The sequence below is a fragment of the Sarcophilus harrisii genome, chromosome 1 (genome assembly GCF_902635505.1).
Source record: "Sarcophilus harrisii chromosome 1, mSarHar1.11, whole genome shotgun sequence".
Taxonomy (NCBI): Eukaryota; Metazoa; Chordata; class Mammalia; order Dasyuromorphia; family Dasyuridae; genus Sarcophilus; species Sarcophilus harrisii.
The window spans coordinates 647245296-647272005 of NC_045426.1; the positions used below are offsets into that span (position 1 = coordinate 647245296).

Genomic DNA, 26710 nt, shown 5'->3' on the forward strand with positions numbered 1-26710 from the left:
CAGAAAAGTCCCAGGTTGAGTTCATTGAAGAATGTCTTTTATTGCCCTTTGCTAAGCACAAAAGTGACTCTGAACATTATGGATTTGGGCTAAAAAAAAGTTAAGGCCCTAAAAGCTTGCAGCTTTTTGCAATTGCTTTTGCAAATTTAATGTTAAAGTCACAGTTAATGAAAGGCAGGAGTGTTGGCAAACTACTGCTCTAGTACTACATGTGTCTGAGTACCACGTAGGGCAACATTAACAGGTTTCTCTATATAGCCAACTCCCCTCCATTGCGCCTGCTCCCCCATGCCTTCCCCTTTTAGGGTGCCTTCCATTTACTCAGTATTTTTGTCTGTTGTAGGCATCTCTCTCCCACTAAAAGGAGAATTCTTTGAAGGCTGGCACTGGTTTTTCGGGTTTTTTTTGGTCTTTCTTTGAAACAGGGCAGGCACATAATGACCAAGTAATAAATGCTTAACTTGTCTTAATGTCTAAATTCTTTAGCTTATACTCTAGGTCTGCCCTTCCATCCTCAGCTGTTCTATTTATGGGTAACACCACAGAACATTACAATTAGACCCTTAGAGCTGCAGTTAGGAGCTCTAGAGAAAAAGATCTGGATCAAATGGAATTGATAAGAAACGGGTGGGATCGTCAAGCAGCTAGGCAGTGGGAGGTTAATTCGGGGCACGCACCTTCAATCAGGTAAATACTGCATTTCTCTAGCTCAAGTAACAACAAGAAGGGAACCGCCAGGTCAGGAGGGCAACGGATGAGTGCAAGTACATCATTAAAACGGTGCATTACTGGAAAGAGACACCGATGCGAGAGGCGGTAGGAAACGGGCGGAGAGAAGCACGGCGAGGAGCCCGACCTAAGTCGGAGCCGGGTAACCAGTCAGTAACCACGTAGGACTTTCCGGTTTGGAAAGCGCTAGTGTCCGGCGTCCTCCAGGGGAGTCTCAGCGCCGCGGGGAAAGCTCGAAGCACAAAGGCGCCACAAACGGTCCCCGGGGACACCTCCTGTAAGACACCCGCCCCTCCCCCGCAGCTTAGTCTTAGGAATCCGCCTGGAGGGCCGAGAGATGACGCGACGCTCCTCAGAGGCAAAACCTGAACCCAGGCTCTGAGCGCCTCCAGGCGGGCTCCGGCTTCACCAAGCCTGCAAGGGTCAGGGGCAGAACTTAAACCCAGGGCTTCCTGACTCGGGCGAGGAGCGCAACGTGAAGGCGAACAGCCGAGGCGATCTCCGCCCAGCCTGACAGCGGCTCCTCACCCTGTTCTGAACGAGCAGACTGGGAATCACGGGGATCGTTCAAAATTCTTGCTCTGCTGCGTCCTGGCTGAGTGTTCCTGGACCAGTCGCTAGCCCTCACTGGGCCTCGATTTCCCCGTCTGTAAAAAGGAGGACCCGGACGTGACAATCACTCCCTTTTTCGGGAGCAGTCCCTTCATTCAAAGGCCGCCGCAGAGCCGAGAAGTACGAATTAGAACTTAAGCTGGGGTGGAGTGTCACGCCTTCTCCCGCAGATGCTTCTGCAAATGCGTATGCGTTTGCGCCTGCGCAGCTCTGAATCCAGGATGGCGGCCCCACTCGAACTTCTGCCCCCTTGTCACGTGACGGCAGCAACTCCCGGCAACCAGCCGACTATAGGGTAGAGAGAAAACGCACCACTAACATGTGACCAGGAACGCACGGGACATCATAGGCTCTAGCCACTGTCACGTGTTACGAACTACGGTCTCCGCTCTCCCCACCCCCGCCCTCATCTCTACAAGGGTCCCGGCGGAGGAGCCTGCGCGGAGAGAAGAGAGAAAAGGGGGCGGGGCGCCATTGGTCACGTGCCCTCATCTTTCCGGCGCGCGCTCCCGCCCGCCTGCCCGCCCGCTCGCCCCCGGCCCCGGCTCCTCCTCCTCCTCTCGCCATTGCAGTCGGACCGAGCAGCCCAGCGCACCGCGTGGTTGGGGGACCCGGGGGCTGTCGCTGGAGGAGGCAGCGGCGGCGGCGGCTGCTGCTGCTGGCGAGGGGGTGCCGACAAGGTAAGGGCGGGCCCCGGCGGGGCTCTCCTCCGTCCCCCTCCCCCCTGCGCACGGCGGCCCAGCGGCCTCCCCCGGGCCCGATCTCCCGCGGGCGTGAGGCAGGGAACCGGGGTCTCTGACGCGCCGTGCGGCGCCCTCGGGAGAGCGGTGCGGCCGCTGCCTCTGGGCCTTGGCGCCGGCCCCTGTCCCCGCCCGCCTCTTGCTGCCGAGCCCCCTCCCCCATCCCCGGCCTCGCTCCCGCGCTCGGCCGTTACTCTCCCCCATTGTGCCGAGGAAACAAAATGGCGGCGGTGAGGCCCCGGTGCGCGCGCATGTTCCCTTCATCCTCACGCCCCCCAGCCCCGTGCCCAGCGGAGCTTCGCGCCGGTGTCGGCGGCATGCGCGTGCTGGCCCCGCATCCTGCCTCCTCTCACGGGCCCGGCTCGGCCTCGTCTGGGAGGGCGTGTGTGCGTGCGTGCTAGCGGCGGGCTGCTTACCTCTTGCTGCCGGCGCGGCCTCCGGCTTTGTCCTCCGTCCACGCCCCCCCCTCCCCAGGCCGCTCCTCCGGGACCCGCGGGCACGGCGGGGATCCCGCCCACCCCCCATCCCCGGGCGGCGGCGGAGTCTCTCCTAAGCTCGGTTTCTGGGCTCGGGACAGCCGGCGCGGGCCCGCGGCACACGCCCCTTTTTGGTACTGCATCCCCACCGGGGACTCCCTTTATACTGGGATCTCTGCTCGCGGCCCGGCCCTGCCCTGCCCTGCGCCTGGGCACCGGGTCCGGGAGGCACGGGCGGGTGGGCCTCCGGAGGAGGCGAGCCTTGCTTGGGCCCCTGTGCGGATTGTGACGAGCTAGGATTGCCTTTGGCCTGGCTTTCTCGTTGCTAATTTTGAGGTGATGGAAAGGCTGCGTTTTTGTCGTTTTGGAAACTGCCACTGGTCTTTTTGGTGAACGCCGCTGCCTCCTTTGTCCTCTTCGGGCGCGTGGGTGCTCCTTTAGGTGCTCAGAGCAGAGCCCGGGCTAGCCTGTAGTCTTCCATCTCTGTACGGGCATTAGGCTTGCTGATCTTTTCCTTGCTGCTTCGGAAAAGGGAGGAGGGATGGGGAATGACTTGGGTTTATGTAGCTAAGGATTATTTTCTGTAAAAGAAAAGGGAGATTTAATAATTGGCTTTAGGGAAACTTTTCCATACCCCACTGGAATCTCTCCCAGTTCCACCCCCCAAAAAAGGAAAAGAAGAATCAGTAATGAGTGCTCGAGATTGTTAAGCAAGTCATCTCCCAGACTGAACTGGGGATTTGATTAAGCCTTTCATTGTTCCCTCTAGATTTCACTGATTTGAGTTTTTCTTAACATTTGTAAATTTAGATCGGTGAGAAGTTGTTTGCTACATCTTTGAAATCTCATATTCAGTTGAGTTAGGATGCTAAGGTACCAAATTTGGTCTTGCAGCAGCCCTGATGTTGAAGTGTGGAAATGAAGAACAGTAAAACGGTGAATTCAGAGGTGGGGAGAGGAAGAGATTCTCATGGCACTTTTCTGTTACTTTGTAGGCCTGCATTATTGTCTTTTTCCATCTTTAATGTGCAAAAGTAATCTCAGATTTTAACCAGCTACTATTTTTTTGCAGAGATTGTGAGTGAAATTTGGTTGTCTTTTTCTGCACCTAAATGCTGGCGGAAGGTCTGTGCTGAATGTAGAACCTGGCCTCCTTTACATTAGGGTCAGGTTCTTGGCCCTTAAGTTTGTGATCTAAGGACATCACCGTGCAACTGAACTGTCCTTAATCAAGTGGAAGCCTTTTCACTGAAGGAAAATGGTCCAAGGGAACAATTTCTTTAATTGTTTGCAGTATACTCACAATTCTACAGGCTCCTTTTCTGTTAACTGTTGAAATCAGATTATTTTTTTCTCAATTTGAGAATTTATTTTCAAGTGGTATATTGTCATTAGTGTTAATATTTTGAATTTCCAGAGTCTTAAAATGTGCTTTTTTGTACATTCCATCTAAACACCACTTGTGATAGAATAGAGGAGATATCAAAAGAAGAGCAAGTATTAGAGTTTCCTAAGAATATCATCTTCTTTATTTATGGCAGCATCATCTAGTCTGTCCATCTTTTGGTTGGTCTTTAGCAGAACTTCTATATTGAGAATGAAATCTGCTTTTAAAGTTTAGTTTAAGTGGGTACCTAACTATATGGACTTTGTATCCTCATGTAATTTGTTTCAAATTGCATCTTTAATTGCTTCAGAGAGAAAAAAGTTTTTTTTTTTTTTTTTTTTTTTTGTGATATGTGGCATGCAAACCTATATCTTTTGAATCCAAGGCTAGTGTTTTTTTTTTTTTTCTTCTAAACAAAACTTCTACCTCTCAGCTGAGGTGTGGGCGTCATATTTCTTGCTACAGTTTTTGGTTGCTTAGGCTACAATAACTTTAGCTTATCTTTTTTTTTTTTTTTTTTTTTTTTTTTTTTTAAGGTAAGTGGATGTCTGCTTCTGCCAGACATAAAAATGTTAGCAGAAATAATGCTTCTAAACATGAGTTAGGTGTATTTGTTTTGTTCATCCTCATCATTTATTAATTTTATGTCTCCTAGGGTATATGATCTGTTAAACATCCAGAGATTCTTCCAAGACAGTACTTGACAGGTATAACAATATAGTTGACAAGTGAACCACTTAAGTTAAAATAGAATTAGAATGGTTGCTATTCTTAAATGTACATGAAAAAGAATGACCATCCTAATGGCTTAATTTAACAAACTTTTAACAATTTTGAATTGCAGCTTCTAGTTACCAAGATTGCATTAGAGACTGACTTTTATTGCATATTATTGATACATTTTTAGGGAAATATGTAATGGTAATAGTTGAAATGAATCATTCTCATTATTTTAACATGTGTACGATGCCTTCACATTCAAATTTGGACTCTGGATATTTGAGATGTTGAATCATTTCATCTGAGCTAGTCCCATTGGAAATACTAATTTAAACATTTTTTTGAAAATGCTTATTCTTAGGCTTACTTTAAATGATTTTGGTTAAAGGTAATGTCCTCAGTCAACAAGCATTAAGGGCCTATGTGGCCTTTAGGACTGTTGCTAAGCAACTGGACCACATAAAAAGGCATAGGTCCCTGTTCTCAACAAACTCATAGTTTAGTGGAGGAGTCAAGCATGTAAATGATGTTGTGCATACAAGAAACATGTATGATAATGGGAGGCTAAAGCTGAAGAGTCAACTCCTGATTATTCCATAATGGATTATTAGACTACTTGATTTCTTCCCCTCCCCCCTGGACTTTTTCTGCCATTTCACTTTTTTTTTTCCTACAACTGTCACAAGTGGCTTGGATAAATTAAATGAGATAGGACACATAGAGTTACTTTTGCTGCTTCTTAGTTTAGTAGTTTTGTGGTCTAAGATGGGAACTACTGCTTTAAAGGGCATTTTTCCTTTTTCTGTGGGTTTTCATAGTCCCATACTTTTACAGTGACTTTGACCTTAACTAATCAAAAACTTAGCTTGGGTACTTGAATGTAGTGAGAGGTGAGTGAGAAAGATAGCTGATTAGTAGTTACACCACCATAGACAATTCCTTCTTATAAATGGAAGATTACCAATGGTTTTTAAAAGTTTTACACAGAATTAGTTCTGTGAAAACATTTATGTGAGGGTTTCATTTTATATCATAATCTTAATGCCTGTATTTGTATTAGATCTTGTTTATAAATAAGTGGCATTGATACTCATGTTGATATCTTCAGATTTGTTAAGTCAATTAAATTATTTTCTTCATAATTCCTGAAGATGAATAACAATTGCTGCTTCATTTTACTGATCACTCAGAGTGGTCAGAAATGGAAATAAGATATACATGGGCTAATAATATAACTCCAGGCCTTAGTGCCCTTTGAATGGAAACTTATTCCCTCTGGGATTTGTATCGACTCTCAGGCTCTTATTAAGACTTGATTGATACATTATTTCATAAGTATGAAAATTCTAATCACTGATATATAAATAGAGCTAATATTGATAGAAGCACGTTTAAGAGTTGCTGTGGGGGGGGGGGAATCACTTCATCGAATTATTTTTAATTAGGTCGGTTCTTGAACACAGCCTATTTTTAAGCTACCACCAAACCCCCTACCTAAAGCCTTACTAGCGTTGGTGTAGAGCTTTGCTTAACAAAGATTGTGCTCAGTTGATAAAAGGCTGAAGAATCTAGGGCCAAAACCCCTTCTTCCTATCCCAAATCTTAACCACCTAGGATTGGCCCCATACCACAGTGAAGCATTAGAGAGAAACTTACTAGATGTAACTTGATTTTTACTAGCCAGTATAACATTTTATATTTGTATGGCTCTGTGGTTTACAAAGTACTTTGCTTGCAGTGATGTTAGATGGGTAGTGTAACTTTGAAAAAGTTATTTTCATTTTGTATTTTATTTTCATTTCATCTACAAAATGAAGAAACAGGTTTGGAGGACTTCCTGGGGTCATACAGTTATGAAGTGTTGGAGTCCTGATGATGCTAATCTAGTTCTTTCTTGACCTCAAATCCAGTGTGTTTTTACTCACTATTATGCTTTAAACTGATTTTTATTTTGAATGTTGTCAGGTGGCCCTGGCTTTTGTATAGGGCAGGATGAGTATAAGAAACTTGTGAGGTAAGAATACAAGAACACACTCCATTTGAAGGAATAGGAATCTTTTTTTAATGTCAAGTTGAAAGAATCTCATTCTGGTAATTAGGAGAGATTGTCAAATGGCATTTTGAATGTTTTCTTTGTATTATACATGTATTTCAGGGCTGGTGAAGTAGACTAGTGATTGGAAGAAAAAGTTGATCCCTCCATCATTAAAATGCTTTTAATATTTTTTCTTGTTAATAAAATTTTTTTTCTTGTTAGGATGCTTTTTCTCTAGTTGAATATTTAGAAACAGAATCTCAGACTTTAATAAGACTCACCATCAAGTTGGCTTGTTTTTACCTTTTTTTTTATCACATGCATGGAATTAGGATTCTGGGCGTACTAGAATCTAGGCCTACCATTTTTGTTATTTTCTAGAAACTTTGCGCTAGCAAAGGTCTATGGATAGAAGGGCTACTACTATCTTGAAGGACTATGGGAAAATACTTTCCAGTGGAAAACATGCCTTCGAGGAGAACAATAGAAATGCATACTTAACTTGCTGTAATCAATTTTCTGTTAATATTTTACACCTTTTCCTTCAGACTATTCCAAGCCCTTCTAGCTCTACTTTTTATATTTATATAGTACCTCATTTATCTCTCAAGTTTGTAATGTTATTTATCTCCCAACACTATACCTCCCCCCAAAGGGTTTTTTTTTTTTTTTTTTTAAATCAAAGATTATACAAATGTTCAGCTTTGTGCAGCTTGGAGAATTTTTTTAGGGTATATGAAAACTGTTGATTGCTTTCTCTCAGCTGAATAAAGGAGAATTCAATGCTTGATGAGAGCAAGAGTTTGAACTGGATTGAGTTAATTGTGCCACATATGGGTTAGTTGTATTTCACAGCTTTATTTTATTATTTCCTTATAAAATTAGAATCACAAAGACAGTTGTGTTGTAGAAGTTTTGGGGGCTGTGTGCCAGAAATCATATGCACTACTTAAAAACTTTTTTGGAAAGGGATTGCCTTTTACAAATAATAGAATCAAATTAATGAGATGTATTCCACAATTATTTATTACCAAGGGATTTTTAAGATTGATTTAGATTGTATATATGAAATAAATAGAACAGCATATCAGTTTATTAGGCTGTAAAGGACTCTAGCTTTTTAAAATAACTCTGATAATTACCCCTTAATTCTATCCATGAAAACATACATCATCTATTGCCATGTAATTGCATTGTGGCCTGATGCTAGAAGAAACAGCTGGTGAGGTGATTTATCAAAACTAGATAGTATGGTATTAAATATTAGAAATTAAATTACTTACTAAGACTTTTCATATGCTACTTGCTTTCATTCATTGGTCTTATTGACTTGGAGGCAATAATGAGAATACAGTAAATAAAGGTATCGTACTTTTTATACTTCAGTATCATAATTGGTACTTTTTCTTTTTAAGTCACTACTATATTTTATTTCATATTACTTTCATTTCTTCATGTAATCTTTTTACTATACCAGAAAGCTATCCCTTATAACAAAGACCAAAAAACAGAGGGAAAAAAGTAGTTTACAAAAACTAAACACATCATATACATCTTTTGGTATATGCAGTATCCCACATCCATAGTTCCCCACCTTTGCAAATAAGGTAGAAAGGTGTAAGTCTTCTCATCTGCCTATCCTCCCCCCTCCCCACCCCCCCTTTTATTTATTTATTGGTAACGAGGCCTGTGAGAGGTATTTTTTTTTAAATTTAATAGCCTTTTATTTACAGGATATATGCATGGGTAACTTTACAGCATTAACAATTGCCAAACCTCTTGTTCCAATTTTTTACCTCTTACCCCCCCCCCCCACCCCCTCCCCCAGATGACAGGATGACCAGTAGATGTTAAATACATTAAAATATAAATTAGATACACAATAAGTATACATGGCCAAAACGTTATTTTGCTGTACAAAAAGAAACAGACTCTGAAATATTGTACAATTAGCTTGTGAAGGAAATCAAAAATGCATGTGTGCATAAATATAGGGATTGGGAATTCAATGTAATGGTTTTTAGTCATCTCCCAGAGTTCTTTTTCTGGGAATAGCTGGTTCAGTTCATTACTGTTCCATTGGAAATGATTTGGTTGATCTGTGAGAGGTATTGATTGAAGAACTCCCAAGGAAGAACCCCATCTTCCAATGCAAATCTGCTTTATATTGGTACTATGGTTTTAGAGAGTTTCCTGGGACAGAGATGAATGCTTGCTCAGGGTCACCCAATTTAGGCTTTGGGGCCTAAATTGATTGTCATAAATTTGGTACAATATCATTTTCATTTCCAAATATATCTCTCTCCCCTCTCTTAGTAGCTAGAGCTATCTCATAATGAAGAAGAAGAAAATGGGAAAAAAAAAAAAAAGCACTTAAGTAAAACTTGCCAATGAATCAGTTAAGTTTGACAATATATGCAATATTCTGCACCTCTATCTTTGCAACAAAAAAAAACAAGAGAGGGACATTAATTTTATTTCTTTTTTGGATTATGCTTGATCATTATAATTAATTATATAGTGTTAATTTAAAAAAAAAAGTTGTTCTTTCCATTTATATTTTTATTTTATGTTTTCCTGTTTCTTCCTTCCCTCTATCATTTCATATATCTTCCCAGTTTTCTATGTATTCTTTGTTTTTGTTTCTTATGATGCAGTTATATTTCATTAACATTCACATATCACAATTTGTTCAGCCGTTTGTCAGTTGATGGGCATCTACTTTGTTTCTAGTTGTTTGCTACTACAAAACATGCTGTTATAAATATTTTGATGTGTGTGGGACTTTTTTGCTCTTTGGAGGGCCCAGTGATGGGAACTCTTGAGTTGGAGAGCATGAGCATTTGAGGCCCTATTAACTTAATTCCAAATTACTTTTCAGAATGATTGAAACAACACTACCAATATGACCTTTGTGTGCCAGTCATGTTTATTTCATACATACTGTCACTCTATAGAGTATTTCTAGATTAAAAAAAAAATACTGAATATAAACAGTATTTTAGCCTAAATAATGTAAATAAGTTCATTGTTGATGAAAAGGACTTGCTGCAACTCTTCTTGTTTTATGGAGTTAAGAGTTTGAAATGAAAAGAATTCTTTTTTTTCCCCTGTATTTGGGAGACAGACCACAAATTAAGCATCAGTAGTGTTGCAAAGTGTTTTGGTTGGAAATTTTTACTTTATATGCTTTGTGAAATCAAGGTACATTATTGACACCTGTAGTTCAACCTTCCAACCTTTATTTTGTGGTCCAAGCTAGTTCATACTATGGTTGTAACCTCTTAAGTAAAAACCATCCCACATTGAGCCATGTATCTGAGTTAAGCAAATACCTGATGATTTTTAAGGTTAGCATCTGGTGGCTAGCTATTATTCTTTACATTATTCCAATTCAGCAAGTCAGACACCTGAGGTATTGAGCGATTGTGGCATCTGTTGATCTTATATTTATGTGCATGTCATGGCATCATGATTGTTGAACTTCTTAAATAGGTAATTTTGTGTAGGTCCTTGAAGTGAATTCTCCTGCACATCTGTATAAAATGTAAAGCCTTTGAATTTATAATTGGAACTATTATGTGGTTCCTAGACCTTGTGGGATGATGTTAATTCAACCAGAATTATGTATGTAAAACTTTTCTCCTACAGTGTTGCTCTAGTACCTTGACCATATTTTGGAAGTATAAGAGTCAGCAGTTATATAGATTGAGTGATTTGTTAGGAGCTTATCTTTATCAATTGTTCTGTTTTCTTCATTCTTAACTATGAAAAGTATAGGAGAGAAAAATATAGGAGAGCTATGTAATCTGGTGTACATTTAAGTTGTAAATGATAGATGAGATTTGAGGGATTATCTTGATTGAGGATGATGTCATATATTAACATATTTGACATTTGTTATTTTGAGTAGGTGTGTTCTTCTCTGAAGATTTAAGGATCTTTCTTTCCATTGCTGTTCTGTTCTAATCTTCATACCAACTCCACTGCTTTGCTATATCTTTTCTATGTCTATAGTATCTTCAATACCATTCTAGTGGTATCACTTGAAGGCAATTTATAATTGGTTTTTGAAACCCTTAACTCCTCAATGAATTGTTTAAAAATATAGTAAAGCACTGTTTTACTATATGCTCTTGCTTCATCAGCATGACAAATAACTACTTATTAATATTTTAGTAACTACTGATGGAACCTACAGTTCACTGGACTGAATACCTTTTCTGATTTTTTTAGATAAAAGTTGCAGAATTGATACATCCAAGTACAACTGTCATACGGTTTGAAAAATTAGCAAAAATTTAATTCTCAGACACTACAAAAGAAATCGCAAGAGATAAAAAATGGTAAGCTACTAATATTCTTAGCTCTTGCATTTATATGGTAATCTATTTCTCTTTAAGATTTATAACCTTGAATTGTTTGTATTTTCCAGCGGCCGATGCGTATTTTTGTGAATGATGACCGCCATGTGATGGCAAAGCACTCTGCTGTTTATCCAACTCAGGAAGAATTGGAAGCTGTTCAGAACATGGTATCCCATACAGAACGAGCACTTAAAGCTGTGTCTGATTGGATTGATGAACAGGAAAAAGTCAGTGGAGAGCAGCCTGAACCTGAGGCTATGGATGTGGTAGCTGAAGAAGAAAACAAGGAAGGGGGGTAAGTTTCTTTTGTGTATTAAAAAAAAAAAAAGTGGCCAATTGGCAGAGGAATGGCTGAGTTTCCAACCAAAGTGAGTCTTTCTTCATAACATTTATTTGTTTGTCTCTCAGGGAACAGAAGACTGAGCACTTAACCAGGACTCTGCGAGGAGTGATGCGGGTTGGCTTGGTAGCAAAGGGTCTCCTGCTCAAGGGGGATTTGGATCTGGAATTAGTCCTTTTGTGTAAGGAGAAACCCACAACTGCCCTTTTGGACAAAGTGGCGGACAACTTGGGAGTCCAGCTTGCTGTGAGTATAACTCTTTGGAGGCAGTAACCCTGCTCACTACCTCTGTCACAGACTAAGAATCATTTTTGGAGAACCATTTTGTAAAATTTTACAACTTGCTTTCTTCATTTTAGATGCATATTTTATATGTATGTTAAACTGAATATTTTCATCTGTATGGTATTAACCTGGTCTTTTAATTATTAATGTTTTCTACTTCATTGTAAACCTACTAAGCAATATATCTTGTGTTTATGATAGTGCCAAAAGTAAGACTAATTTGTTTGATACCAGAATTAATTAAAATGTAGATCCTCCCTCCTCCCCTTTATTAGTCAACTTTTGCCTAGGACACAGAGAACAAAATTGAAATTCAAATAATCTGAGAAATACAATTTAACCTCTACTGCTCAGTGTTGCTTCACGTAGTAAACGTGTTCTTAGAAAGTTGCACAAAAATAGATACTTTTTTTTTTTTCAAATGGGCTCAGGATGCATTTATTGCTTAATATGTTAAATACTTTTGTAAAGCATAAGATTTAACATCTCTTACCATATCTTTTTTTTTTTAAGTTCAGTTTTTATTTGAGATTTTCCTTAAGTAAGCCACCATCTTTCTCAGCTGTGAAATGTAAATGAAAAAGCTAATAAACAAACCCTAAATAATTCTGTCTTAATATAGAGTACTGGATTGAGATAGTAATTACAACTTGGGGTGAAAAGTATTTTGAATTTTTTTTTTTTAATTCTGTTTTGCAGGCTATTACAGAAGACAAATATGAAATAATCCAATCCATTGGTGAAGCAGCAATTGTAATAAAAAATACAAAAGAACCTCCATTGTCCTTGACCATTCATTTGACATCACCTGTTGTCAGGGAAGAAATGGAAAAACTTTTAGCTGGAGGTATGGAAGGCTGAATATAGTCAGCACAGTCGTCTGGAAACTTGAAAATATTGGTGTTAACTCACTATTCAAATGTGCTATTCAGTTTTAGATTGTATTGATCAAATTATGCCTAAATAGATGTCATCACCTTGTCTTAAAATCAAATCTTGTGTTCACCTTTGTGAAACTTAAGGGGATTGACAGTGGTTGTGCTAAAATTGAGTAGCACTTTTCATTTGGGACTTCACCATTTTCATTTGGGGCCTTTAGTGTGTTCATGTAAATGTTGTGAAATTGTTTTTGTGTCGATCCATTATGTGGCCCTTTGAAACAGTGAAAACATGGTAATTTTAAACTCTTCAAAAATTGTTGAAGACTACTTGAATGAATTCTGCATGTTCATGAAGTTGGAGATAATGCAGTTTGTGTTGCCGCAAAAATGACAGGTGCTTCATTTGGTCTCTTCATCTGGCCATTTTTAGTGGTTGAAGTTTACAAAATCTCCAAAGGTGTGATGTGGAGTTTTGGATAAAGTTAGGCTTTCATCTAAATATATTTTTGAAATTATAAGTTGACTTAATGTCTGATCATTTGAATTTTTTTTGTTTTACTCCGATAAAAAAACAAATTCTGTATCGTAAACATCACACGAATGCTCATAAGTTTGTAAAATAAAGCTTTTGAACTAGCCTTATCTAAAACCCTGATCTACAGATTAAAAGAAAAAAAAATTAACTTCAATTTTGCTGCAGCACAGTCTGAAGATGCTTTTTTTTTCTGTGATCTGTTGATTGCCTTTGGTTCTGATATCTGACTTCGTCTACCAAGCCTTCTAGTTTGTCGACTTTAGGGACGCTGGACCTTTGACCAACAGGACTCTCTCTGTCACAGGCTGGGGCCAAGGCAGTCAAGCCTTGTGGGCGGAAGTGGTTCCCTTCGCTCTAGAAATTTTAAAATGACATTGAAAGCAGAGAGGGATTTTATTTTAATACTCCCTTTTTCTTAGTTATTATTGGTTTGTGGATCAGGTAGTTTTGGGGAAAAAAAACCCAGAAAGTAATAACATGTAAAGAAAGGATAGAATTTATAAACCTGCCCTTTAAATAGGACTTTTCCTTTTGCAGTAACTTCCCTTTTTGCAGTTTTTAAGTTTTCCTCTTAGGGAAGAGTCAAGTACACTCTAGGTTCTCCTTCCCTGGTAAAGGGTAGAGATCATCATCTTTTGGGAGCCTCAGCTGCCCTTTAGGAAGCTGCCACATCCCCTTTCCACCTGACAGAAACCCCTTGGTCAAACTGTACCTTGTCTTCTTATTCCATCCATGAATAGAAACGCTATCAGTCAACGACCCCCCGGACGTTCTGGACAGGCAGAAATGCCTTGCTGCCTTGGCGTCACTCCGACACGCCAAGTGGTTCCAGGTTTGCATCTTGTTCTTATATTTGTCTTTAAGTAGCAAATTCATAAACTTTAACTGGCTAACTTTATATTAAAGTACTTAACATGGGATGACAGCTGTGCTGAATTTAGTGCCTGTTGAGTACAAGCGCTAAAAGGAGCACTTGAATGAATTTAACATCCCAAAAGGGGACTTGTTAAGGAGTAGAAGCATAGTTGCTGCTTTGTGTTAAGAGTAATGTTGCTTTTCTACATCATAATGACTCAACTATAAACTTTAATGTTGTTCCTCTACATTGTTTACCCTTGACAAAGTAGCACTGCAAGACATTCTTTGCCTTTGGTGTTTGGGGGTGCTTTGATTTAAAGTGCCTGTGCTTTGTTACTCTAGGCCAGAGCTAATGGGCTGAAGTCGTGTGTCATAGTCATCAGGGTTCTGAGAGACCTATGCACCCGTGTTCCTACTTGGGCTCCCCTTAGAGGATGGGTAAGGGTATCTTTTGATGGCCATTTCTACAGTTTTATGTACTTTCTTTGTGTGATTTTCTATGTGAATGGCAAAAAGTTTCCTGTAACCTGAAACCATTTCTAGCTTCACAGAAATTGTCATTTTGGAGATTTTATTATTTTTATTATTTTGTTATACATATTTTTACAATCATGTCTTTACCTAAACTTCATATTTCCCCATACCCAGCATAATACTTGAAAACAGTAGTTCTCTAATGTTTGTTGAATTCAATTCAATCAGCTAAAGGGCTTTGATATATCAGACTCAAAATTTTCTTTTACACGAGTTTAAGTCCTTGTTTTAGGAAGAATTGTTGAGCATGCAGAAGCCGCAGATACACACACACACACACACACACACACAGAGAAATAATCTCTTAGGAATCTTTTGGCATTTTTTTCCTTTTATCTTTTTTTTTTTTTAAAGTCACTATTATTTTTCAGCCCCTGGAGCTTCTCTGTGAGAAGTCAATTGGAACAGCAAATCGACCAATGGGAGCTGGCGAGGCCCTCAGAAGAGTGTTGGAGTGCCTGGCATCTGGAATCGTTATGCCAGGTTGGGTGACTTCTCAGCTTTAAAACTTGCAGGGAAAGGAAAGGGACTGAGGCTTGTTCCTCAGTGGTGCATTGACTGGGTTAGGGCAACAATACCTTGTCCACTACTTAGGTTATAAGCATGTGACTACCCTCTTGCACCATCATATCCAGCCCTGTGCCGGAATCCGCAGCTGTGAAATCAGTGCTTTAGCGGACCGATTCAAGGGCAGTGGTGACCCACTCCCACGTGACTTAACATGCTCTGAAATACATGTGGATTATTTCTTAAAAGGGCTGGACGCTGAGTGGGTCACCTCGCTCAGTGTGTTTCCAGAGCTGGGTGTGGATGGGGCGGGAGGGGGAGCACCTGATTCCCTCTACCAACACAACCTCTTCAGAGACGCTAAAAGATAATCCTCTGCATATCTTCCTTGTTTCCTGCCTTCAGATGGTTCTGGCATTTATGACCCTTGTGAAAAAGAAGCCACTGATGCTATTGGGCATCTAGACAGACAGCAACGGGAAGATATCACACAGAGTGCTCAGGTATAGTTATCTCCATTACAAATGTGAACCCTTACCCAGTCTTTAATAACTGGCCTCCAGTTCTCTTACTGGGTATTTTTAGTGTAGCTCTTTGAAACTTAGTCAGATATGGGACCAAAAGTAAATGGATTTTATACTAATACAGGGGACCCCAATCTGGTTTTCTTTTTCCCATGGTGCCATATGTGGTTGTTTTCTATCCCTAATTATGCTCGAGTGCTGTTTTAGACACCGAGATCAATGGGAATTTATTCAGTTACTGTTGCTGTTAATAGGGCTTGTTTCCCTACATAGTTATGATACAACTTCATGTGGCGCATGGGCCCTAGGTTGGGAACCCCTGTATTCACGAGAGGGCAAGGGGGACAATCACAGGCTGGTCTTCCACCACAGCAAGGTTGGGGACCCTAACAGTCAGGATTGAATTCTGACTTGTTGGGGGCCACCTTGCTGTTGTAGGGGAGAAGTCAGCATTGACACTCAACTTTTGGGGTCGGGAGGGTTAGAGACCCCTCATGAGTAGTAGTGAGCACACACCATAATTGCAGTCAATGTAGAGTAGACAAGTAAAACTCCTCTTCCCATTTTAGCATGCCCTGCGACTTGCTGCTTTTGGTCAGCTTCACAAAGTCCTTGGTATGGACCCTCTCCCTTCTAAGATGCCCAAGAAACCAAAGAACGAAAACCCAGTTGATTATACTAGTAAGTATCCAACTTTAAATTCCATTGTTTGACTTGAATTGTCATCTTGCTATCAACTCACTGATTTCTTGTCAATCTTAGGTTTCAACCTTCATCTTTTTTTGTATTTATTTTTATAGTCCAGATCCCTCCTAGTACCACTTATGCCATTACCCCAATGAAACGTCCCATGGAGGAGGATGGAGAAGAAAAATCTCCTAGCAAGAAGAAAAAAAAGATTCAAAAAAAAGGTACTGAATTCCTATCAGATGGAGGAATTAGCAGTAAGGTGATCGAAAGTTTCAGTTTGGCTGGGGAATTTGTTGTTAAAAATGTGTGATGATATATTCTGTGGTAATGAATAGCAGAAAAAACTAAGGATAGTTATGTTCCTGATTTAAAAAATGGTACATATGCTGTTAGGTCAATTGGGTAAAGTAAGCTGACTTATTCGATTCCTAAGAAGAAAAATACTGTGTTCTTATTTAGAGGAAAAGACAGAACCCCCACAAGCTATGAATGCACTGATGAGACTGAATCAGCTGAAACCTGGGCTACAGTATAAACTGGTCTCCCAAACTGGCCCAGTCCATGCTCCTATTTTTACTATGTCTGTTGAAGTGGATGGAAGTTCATTTGAGGCTTCTGGACCATCCAAAAAGACTGCCAAGTTGCATGTGGCTGTAAAGGTAAGTGTGGCTCATGATTTGTAGTTTGATTTTATTGACAATCATAGCAAATCAAGTCCAGTTCATGTTTAGCTCTCCTTGAACTGTTGACACTATTTGACTATCATTTGTGAAAAATAAGAACTTTGAAAAACCTAATTGGCACCAAAATGTTTGTGTTTTTGAACAAAAACTGCTTCTTGTAGAAACATTTGTTGATAGATTTGGGGGGGGGGGGCCTCTTTCCTCTACAGGTGTTACAGGACATGGGTTTGCCTACAGGAGCAGAAGGTAAAGAATCAAATAAAGGGGAGGATTCTGCTGAGGAAACAGAGCAGAAACCTGTGGTTGTTGCTCCTCCACCTGTAGTGGAAACTGTTGCTACTCCCAGCGCTGCTTTTCCTTCTCCAGACCAGACGTCAGAGGTGAGTGCATAGAGGGGCTCTGGCCAGAAAGCTGTGGAATTCCTTGCCTGGCTTCTGATTGATTTTTCAGCTAAGGAGCAGAAATTTTCTGTTTAGGCTTTTCCTTAGGAAGTTTAATATTTAAAAGCCATGGGTCTCTTAAAGCTCCAATTGCTATTCCCCTTTTATTTCATATTTGACAAAGTCTGCCTTAAATCAGATCCCTGGATGAAGACACTGTCCATACAGTTTATAGTGACTGGGGGTTATGGGTACTCAACTGGTAGCATGGCTCTGTGTGCAACAAGGCTGCCACTCATTTGGACTTGGTGAGGTTGGCATAGGAAGAACCCTGACCAGGTGTGGAGTCTGGAAAAACCTAAATGGAATCTTAGGTTTTATACCTTGTCTCTCTCTAATTTGAGATGAGTCATTTAACCCTCCTGAGCCTGTTTTCCTTATCTAGGAAATGAGGGTAGTAGTAATAATAATAATTGATAATATTGATAGTAACACAAATGGGGATTATACTGAACTTCCTTTACAGGATTGTTATGAGAAAACCTCTTTAATCTTAGTGAGAAATAAGCATTCTTACTGGTTTGGACTAATTTTAGAGAAGTCTTAAATTTTTAGTGAGCAAGTGTAGACATTCTTGAAAGAAAAGAAAAGAAATAAATGGTTAGGCTTATGTTAATGTTCTAGACCATGGGAGCACTTAAGGCAGTGACTTTCAGTGTAATTGATCCAAGAGAGATAAATTGGCAGATTACATGTACATTAACTACATGAACAATATATAGTGAGAAAGAGAATGAAAATAATAGATTTAAAAAAAAAAATTGTTGTGAGGTCCTGTATAAACTGCTGGGAGGATCACGGTATGAACTTGGTTAGAAAATGAAAATGAGACACAGAAAATGTCTGAAATTCTAATCAGGGTTCACATTTGTTTTTAGAATGTAAAACAACAGGGTCCAATTTTGACCAAACACGGCAAGAATCCAGTCATGGAATTGAATGAGAAGAGGCGTGGCCTTAAGTATGAGCTTATCTCTGAGACTGGAGGAAGTCATGATAAACGCTTTGTCATGGAGGTGAGTGAAACATGTGCTTCAATCTTTGTATTATTTTGAGTAAATGGAGTTAGTTATAATTTTCAGGATATATCTGAAAATTAGTGTTTTCCAATTTACATCTTAATGAAATATTTTAAGTGCTATTGTATCCTGGAGCCTAGCATTTTTCCTGAGATGACTTAGCTCTTGTTCAGGCACTGAAGAAATTGTTGCTTTCTCTGTCTGATCATATTGATTTCATGCTCCTCCCCATATACTTGTTTTCTCTCATAGGTTGAAGTGGATGGGCAAAAGTTTCAAGGAGCTGGTTCAAATAAAAAGGTTGCAAAGGCATTTGCTGCTCTCACTGCATTAGAAAAGTTGTTCCCTGATGCTCCTGTTGCCTTGGAGCCCAATAAAAAGAAGAGAGCACCAGTACCTGTGAGAGGAGGACCGAAGTTTGCTGCAAAGGTGAGTACCTTTGATGATGGATAGTGGTAATACACAGAAGTTGTTTTCATTCTTTAATTTGGTCTTTTCAACAACCTCATAAGGCAGCTGCTATCACTATTATCCCTGACTTTTGGATAAAAGGTCTTGACTATTCAGTTCAGTCACACACCTAATCATTAACTAAAGCAAGTTGAGTCCTGCACTTCTTATTCCAAGTCCACTGTTTTATTCTCTGACTCATGTAGGAAATATTTCAGTGTGGATTTCTGGCCCCCCAATCATCTATCTATTTTATTTATTGCTTCCTGTCTATAATAGATAGACAGATCTATCTATATCTATAATAGATAGACTTTTTCTAGTATGGATTTCTTAATCTGACTTCAAGTTGCCCATATCTTTCTCTGTGGGAATATAGGAAGAGTACATTGCATGTTCTACTATTAGAAGTATTGTAAATCATTTGTGTGAGTTTAACCAGACTATGTTTTTAAATTTTCTCTTATAGCAGCACAACCCAGGCTTTGGAATGGGAGGCCCTATGCACAATGAGGTTCCTCCTCCCCCAAATATTCGTGGTCGAGGTAGAGGTGGGAACATCCGAGGTCGGGGTAGAGGCCGAGGTGGATTTGGTGGTGCCAACCATGGTGGCTACATGAATGCTGGTAAGAGTGCAGATTTTGTTCTCTTCTGCTTCTAAACTTGTTTAAGATTTTGGATTGTTTAATGTGTGGAATTCAAAATTCACAAATGAGTATTTGTCACCAATGTTCCCCATTGAAGTCTTTTCAGAGGTTAATTTGAAAGCTGTGAAGAGGAGCTGTCCCTCCTGGCTGCCCTCACTGAGGCCTAACCAACAGTCAAGTAATTTTATTCTGTCCTATTCTAGGAGCTGGCTATGGAAGCTATGGCTACGGTGGCAATTCTGCAACAGCAGGATATAGTAAGTGTTAGTTTGTGTTCTATCAGTTAAAAGTTAAAAAGAAACCCACAAACACTACTTGCCTTAGAACAGTTGAAACCTGGCCTACTTGTACCTAAGACTTAATAGCACAGCCCTTTTTTGGCAGATGGGGCAAGTTGTTGAGCGAGAGATTAATATTGTTTAACCTTTAAAGTGCAAAACCCATGTGACTTGACAATTCCTTTTTAATATGTAAATATTTTAAATTTCTCTGCTTTAAGCCATGTGAAGCAATACACCACTCTTGTGAATATGCTTTCCTGACAATGCCCAGCTATTTGTATTCAGAAGAAGCCTTCATTGGGGGGTTACAGGAGCAGAGAAATCTAAAACATGAGTTTCATATGTGGCGCTCTGTGCCATCTTCAAAACAATTCTAATTTTTTTTCTCTGCTCTGTCTCCCCCTTTTGTAGGTGACTTTTTCACAGACTGCTACGGCTATCATGATTTTGGGTCTTCCTAGATCATCTAAAAGTATTGCACAAAAAACAGCTTTTTACTCCAATTTTCTCGAACTCCAAAATCCAAAGTGTCCGTGCTGTGTCCCTGTGCTTCACTGGGTTTCTCAACCGTGGCTTTTCACCGCAGCTTGTCTGAAACTCTTAGCCTGCAGAACTTAAGACAGTGGCAGTTTTTATTGTGATTTGCCTTTGAACTTGGTCGTATTGATGTTCACAATAAGCGGAAAGTAATTTTCAGAGAATGTTTTTTGTGCCAAGTTGCACAAAATTCTAGAGCCAGCTTTGTTCAGCATAAAGGCAAAAGCCCACCTTTGCTTTTTATGGAAAGCATTACTTTATTTAAGGGACAGATACAGAAGCATTTTAATCTACCTTTGTCTTAATTTACAGCAGGTTTTGTATGAATTTTAAACCTTTTAACAAACTCCCAAACCTGGTTGATACCTTTGATGGTAATAAGAAAGACTTCACCATGTCTGAATCTAGTGCAGCCCGACTCTTTTTTAAGCATGCACAATGTTAAATTGTATGTGGAATCGTAAGATGTGCTAAGTTAACTTCTCCATCCTTTTGTAATACACTGGTGGGTTATTGCTTGAGGGATGGGATTAATTGTGGCTGATAGCTAGTTAGTGTACTTTCAAAGGAATTGTAACTGTGCTTCCAATACTGGTACAATAAATATCCAGGCATTAAGGAGTTGATGTAAAATTTTGCAAGTCCTGATCACAGCTGAAAATGCATGGATTCAGATTTTTTTATGGGCTTTTTTTATAATCAAGTATAAAGGGCCTTAAGCACTTGACATTGGTTGCAAACCAGCAGCAGGGATTTGTGTTGCTGGGGCTTTTGCTATAATGACTTTTGGCCAAGACCTGGAAGCTTATCATGACTTCTAATACAGAAGTATGTGGAGTCATTTGGTCATTCCATCTAGATTCTCTTTCACTTGTAAGTGTATGGCCCTTTATTCTTGCTGTAATACTATGTTTTAAATTTGTATGGTCCTCTTCTGTCTTGTTTCGGTCAGCGGTTCTTATCGCACAAAGCCTGCATCTTTGCATTGACTTGCAAGATTTTGAGTTTGTTCAGACACAGAAATTGGTCAAAAATGATTACTTACCACTTGTTCAAAGAGGTTTGAAACATTCAGTGAATACTTTTTAAAACTTTTAATGCATGATGTATTTTTTTTAGAAAGTTATTGTTTGAGAATAATGTCTTTTTATACCAGGGAATAGATGTTGTCCTGAATGAGGTGGAAAACTGCCACCCCCTCCCTTTTTTTTTTTTTTTTTTTTTTTAAATCAATACATGTTAAAGTAAATCATTGGATACTTTGGTGTCTTCATTCATGTTCTTGATTGAGGGAAGAGACTGAACATAGGTGTTCAAGTGTATGTTAAGCTTAGTGCTGATGTTATTAAACCCTTCTTGAAACCTAGATTTGGGGAGGCCATGGAAATATTTGTTTGTAATCTTCCTGAAGGAGAAATTTCTGCTTTCCCCATCTCTCCACAATCTCTTCACTGAGCATTGCATGTTTGCTTTGCTGCATTGTTGGATGTGTCTCCTTTCTTGGCGTTTTGGCTTTGTTACTTGAAAATGAGCTTGGTCTAATTGTTCCTCAAGCTGCCCAGGACTCAGTGATAGTGGTCTGGTGGGGGCTGGGGTGGGATGAAGGCTCAATTCCATAAGTCCAATAACAAAAGGCCACAAAATAAATATCTAGTTATTAGAATGTGAAGGCCAAGTTGTGCTGTTCCACCTCTCCTCTCCTTTGCCACGGGCTAAGCTTGCCCCTTTGCCGTAAGGGGTTGGTACTTAACCTTTCTGTTCCAGTTACCTGTTAGCAAAGACAGTGTCAACTTGTCAAGGAAAGCACACTCCATGCTGTATCTATTCACAGAGAGCTTAGGTGCTCTTGCTTTCTGCTTGGGTTCACTGGACTGAATTGGAAAGTGTCATTCCCTGTATCCCTCAACCCCCACCCCCTCAAGTCACTTTGGTTTGGGGGCTTGAACTGTCTGTCTCTCTCGCTCTCGCTCTCTCTTGGTCTCTCTCTCTCTCTCTCTCTCTCTCTCTCTCTCTTATACACACACACACACACACACACACACACACACCCTCTTTACCATCCATAAATCTACTACGAAAAACTTGAGGTGGTTCACATACGAGATTGACTTTGAATAGTCTCTTTAAAGCTGACTTGCTTCTTTGGTTATATGAAGCCCCAAGTTACTTGTGCAAGCCAAAGAAAAAATACATAAGGTATCTAAACTGAAGAGCACCTTGCACCATGCCTTACATACATTGTAGGCATTTGGTGTTGCATTTTGTTAAAGAAAGGGATCATTATGTCCCAGAGCTGGATGTGAGGGGCTGATGGAGGTCACAGTCTCACCTTCAGTTCCTGAGAACATGGCAGCTACATCCATCTCATGCTTTGCAATCCCACTGCATGTTCATGCCTCTCTGGGGCTGTGACCCAGAGCTGAGCTCTAAACTTGGCTCCCAAGCATGGTGCTAGTGGCGTATTGAAAAGACCTGCCTGGTCAGGGTAGGGGCATTTCCTAGGTCCCCTATCCGGGGGATATCTGGGAGAAGCAGTGCTTGCCTTTTGGCCTTAATTTGGCCTAAATGTATATTTTGGCCTCATCAGCACTCTTGCACTGTGGGTTTCTGGGATGAGCCTGAGGGGCACATCTTCACTTGTAAGGGATTGCTGGTCATTTTACTAGGAATGATCCTGCGATGAAACAGCTTATATTGCCAAGTCTACATTTGGGGCCTTCTAACCAGCAGGCAATCTCAGAATAATTGTCTGATTTGGCAGCTTCAATCCAGGCATTCCTTCTTGCTGATACTGCCCCTGGTCAAAGGAGGTTTGTGACTGTAATGAAGACTTGCCTGTCCTTCCAGGGAGATGAGCATGGGTCTGTGCTGGCCTTATCACAGTGAAGTACAGGGGCAGAGAGGTTTCCATATAACAGTCCCAGACTGGCTGCTTCTCCTCGGACCCTGGGGTTAAAGTCAGCCTTGCTTTTCTTTTCCTTTCTTTTGGGGAGGGGGGTGTGGCTGGTGGGGGAAAAGGTGGTTTTAGTGTGATTTCATCAGTGTAGGGAACTCCCAGTGTAGAAACTCCCTTCACTGATGCAGATTGGCAACTTGTCTGAAACTTCATGGCCATAGCCTGGTTGCCTGGGGCATTAAGAATTGTGTTGACTTGCCCTGAAAATAAGCAGTGTGTGTGAGAGACAGGCCTGGGAATCCCAGACTGGCTTTCTGCCATGCCATGCTGCCTCAGTTCTGCTTTTTTCTTGGGTGCTTTGGGGAGGTGTGGGTGTGTTAAGTGGTCATAAGTCATCAGCTAAACCAGCCCATCTATGATCTTTTAAAACATTAATAGCCACTGCAAGAGCTAACATCTTCCCTGCTTACACCTGAGCATCTCCTGAAGGAGGATTAATTCTTAACATCAGCTGATAAGGGGTTGGAGAGGATTTGGGAGCAAACCCAGACCACTTTTCTTCTTGAATGGATGGGTGATTGCTCAGATTTCTCTGGACCTCAGAATAAGTCCCTAAAACCTTAGCATTAGCTTCTGTGAATAGATGGAGTAGAAGTCCTAAGGGAAATAGATGTCAGGTATATCCTCAAAATGGGGTTTAACATGAGTTACTTTTACTTTCTTGAAGATAGAATCTTCCTCCTTCTGCTACCTAATTGATGCCCTCCCTTCCATTTAGGTCAGTTCTACAGCAACGGTGGGCATTCTGGGAATGCTGGTGGAGGCGGGGGTGGCGGTGGAGGCGGCTCTTCTGGCTATGGATCCTACTACCAAGGCGACAACTACAATTCACCAGTACCCCCAAAGCACGGCGGGAAGAAGCAGCAGCATGGGGGCCAGCAGAAGCCTTCTTACGGTTCTGGGTACCAATCACACCAAGGCCAACAACAGTCATCATACAGCCAAAACCAGTACAGCAATTATGGCCCACCCCAAGGCAAACAAAAGGGCTATAATCATGGACAAGGCAACTATTCCTCCTATTCAAATTCCTACAACTCCCCAGGTGGTGGAGGTGGATCAGACTATAACTACGAGAGCAAATTCAGTGAGTTGACTTTGGGTGACCCATGTCCTCATAGCACCTCTATTGAAATCAGGGCATTTGGGTGGGGTAGCAAACCCCATGGAAATATTGAAGTTCCTTCTAGTCTGTTAGCTGGTGAAGGCAAGTTGGCATGGGCTACAAGCTCAGGCCTCCTCTGCCTCAGCTCTGCTCTGCTCTGCTCAATAGCTGGTAAGGACTTAAGAAGGTGGGGCACAAAGTGGCAATACAAAAAAAGTATATTTGAGAATTTGCAGGATTTTTAAACTCCCAAATTAGATTCCCTAGCCCCTAATTCCTTGATTGTTTTACTTAAACTCAGTCCCATTATGTAGCTGGATTCCAGATGAGTTTTAGACTTCTTTATGTCCAGAAACATGAGCTTCCTATTGACCCTGGGTAGGAATGAGGGAGTGGGGTGCCACTGATTTATTGGTTTGAAGTCAGGCCTTGCCATGAAACAATTGACTTTGCTTAATGTCCTTAGTTATTGCCTAAAAAGAAAACATGTCAAAATAATGATTATTCCTTAATAATGCGATTTCCTTGCTCCTCATAGTGATTTATTAACCTCTCAAATTGAACCTAAGTATATTTAGTGGAACTGAGTGGTTCTTACCCATTGCTGAGCCATGATTGTTTTTTCATTGCCTTCCTATAAAGGTAGGCTTAGATGAAATGATCAGTTGTCCTGGGTGTAGGAGTAATATCTGGATTTTTTCTGAAACAGTAAATTAGCTGGCATAAATGCTGACTTTTTAAGAAACCACACTGGAGGGAGTTGCAGGATGAGAAACATGTAAGGAATTGTCAAGGGAAACTATCCCAGAAATAAAACTTGCGTTAATGTTGTAAATAGGAAATTCAACAGCACTGATCTGTGAAATTTTTTTATTTTAAGAGAGCAACTTGGTCCCTGGACTGATGCCATTGAAGGGAAATCTCATAGGCAGGAACTTGGTCAGCTTAGTGTGGACACAACGAAGTATCACTTAAGCATCAGCCACCCTTCTTTAGGAGTGTAGTTCATCTATCAGCAGGTGCAGAGCCTGGTCCTTGGTGTAAGCTGCAGAGCTCCAGGCTTCTTTGCCTACCTTGATATAGGGGTCAGGGCTTCCCTTGCTAGGGGAAGTTGAAGGGGAAGTTAACAGTGCTTTGTTCTGCCCTCCACTCCAGATTACAGTGGCAGCGGGGGCCGAGGTGGTGGTGGGAACAGCTACGGGTCAGGTGGATCGTCCTATAACACAGGGTCACATGGCGGCTATGGAGGCAGCTCTGGTGGTGGCTCCTCCTACCAAGGCAAACAAGGTTGGTATCTGTTCTATCTGGGTTTGGGGCCTTGGGTTCTTGAAAAGGGCGGTGGGAAAGAGAGTATAGCTGGAACCTTCTCACCCTAACTCCAATTTATATTTTCTGTTCTCTCCTTAGGTGGCTACTCTTCACAGTCCAATTACAATTCCCCAGGCTCAGGCCAGAATTACAGTGGGCCTCCCAGTTCCTACCAGTCTTCGCAAGGTGGCTATGGCAGAAATGATCACAGCATGAATTACCAGTACAGATAAACTACCTTTACTCCCCAGGGGTGAAGTTTTGTTACCTTCTGCACTCGCCCCCCATTTGAATATTCAGTTTTATTGCATCACAGTTAACATGTCAACCCTTCCCCCCAGGTTTCATGTTGCCGTGTTCTGTGTGATATGCAGGCGGCTACTCTGATGGTGGCATCTCCCTGTAATTCCATACTTAGCTGTGTTTGGGACATCTGTGTATTTAATGGTTTGTTAGTTACCATTACAACTTTGTCTGAATAGAGTTTTTGAGTTAATACAACTCAGTATCCCTTCGTCTATTTAACATTGGTGTTAGTGTTAACTAAGTTCGTCTTTAAATAGTTACGTGAGGGATACGTCATCTGTTAATGCTTTTGTGAAGTGAGTTAAACAAGCTTTCTGTATTTTAATGCTTTAGTGTTTCAGTTTTATAAGTGAAGATTTTATTTTAAAAACCAGTGGGAAAGAGTGGGGTTTTTTTTTGTTTTTTTTGTTTTTTTTTTTTTTGTTTTTTTTTGTATGTCTGGGTCATTCAGGCAGGATATCTGAATTAAGCTGAATGTAGACAAATAAAGATGAAGAAAACTCTTTGGGCCGATGTCTGGCCTGCGTGTCTGTCCCACCAACCCTGGAAAAGCTGCCCCCTCACCTGGTTCAAAGCCAGGGAGAGAGCAGGTACAGGGTGGCAGGTGGGGAAAGACAGGTTGGAGGGGGCAGGATTCTCTTGGGGCTTCTTAATCCCCCGAGCTTTTGGAAACAAGCACCTTTGGTAGGTAAAGTCTTCCTGTCCGTAAAGAGCCATTTAAACATCCCCCCAAAATGACAGAGGCAGGGGGTAGAGGG

The 26710-nt window shown here is 40.9% G+C and overlaps 1 protein-coding gene across 4 annotated transcripts; it reads left to right on the forward strand.

The window, feature by feature from the left end:
- Window positions 1–1441: 1441 nt before the first annotated feature.
- ILF3 (interleukin enhancer binding factor 3) lies at window positions 1442–26460 on the forward strand. 4 transcript variants are annotated; one of them, XM_031947530.1, is made up of 21 exons: window positions 1783–2021; window positions 4600–4651; window positions 10936–11045; window positions 11135–11361; window positions 11475–11652; window positions 12391–12538; window positions 13848–13939; window positions 14308–14403; window positions 14871–14982; window positions 15412–15509; window positions 16100–16211; window positions 16331–16441; window positions 16680–16879; window positions 17113–17283; window positions 18222–18359; window positions 18615–18791; window positions 19285–19438; window positions 19663–19716; window positions 23952–24320; window positions 25494–25625; window positions 25746–26460. In XM_031947530.1, exons 3-21 carry the CDS (start codon window positions 11043–11045, stop codon window positions 25877–25879), a joined length of 2706 nt encoding a protein of 901 aa, XP_031803390.1. In that variant the 5' UTR covers window positions 1783–2021; window positions 4600–4651; window positions 10936–11042; the 3' UTR covers window positions 25880–26460. The 4 variants fall into 4 exon arrangements, with proteins under 4 accessions (XP_031803389.1, XP_031803390.1, XP_031803388.1 ...); XM_031947528.1 differs by having other exon boundaries at window positions 1787–2021; window positions 19282–19438; XM_031947529.1 differs by lacking the exon at window positions 4600–4651 and having other exon boundaries at window positions 1442–2021; window positions 19282–19438.
- The last annotated feature ends 250 nt before the right edge of the window (window positions 26461–26710 follow it).

Coding starts and splice junctions, on each gene's coding strand:
- ILF3 (XM_031947529.1), top strand. Junction 11,362..11,474: donor GAAGAAAACAAGGAAGGGGG/GTAAGTTTCTTT, acceptor TTTGTCTCTCAG/GGAACAGAAGACTGAGCACT. Junction 13,940..14,307: donor GACACGCCAAGTGGTTCCAG/GTTTGCATCTTG, acceptor TTGTTACTCTAG/GCCAGAGCTAATGGGCTGAA.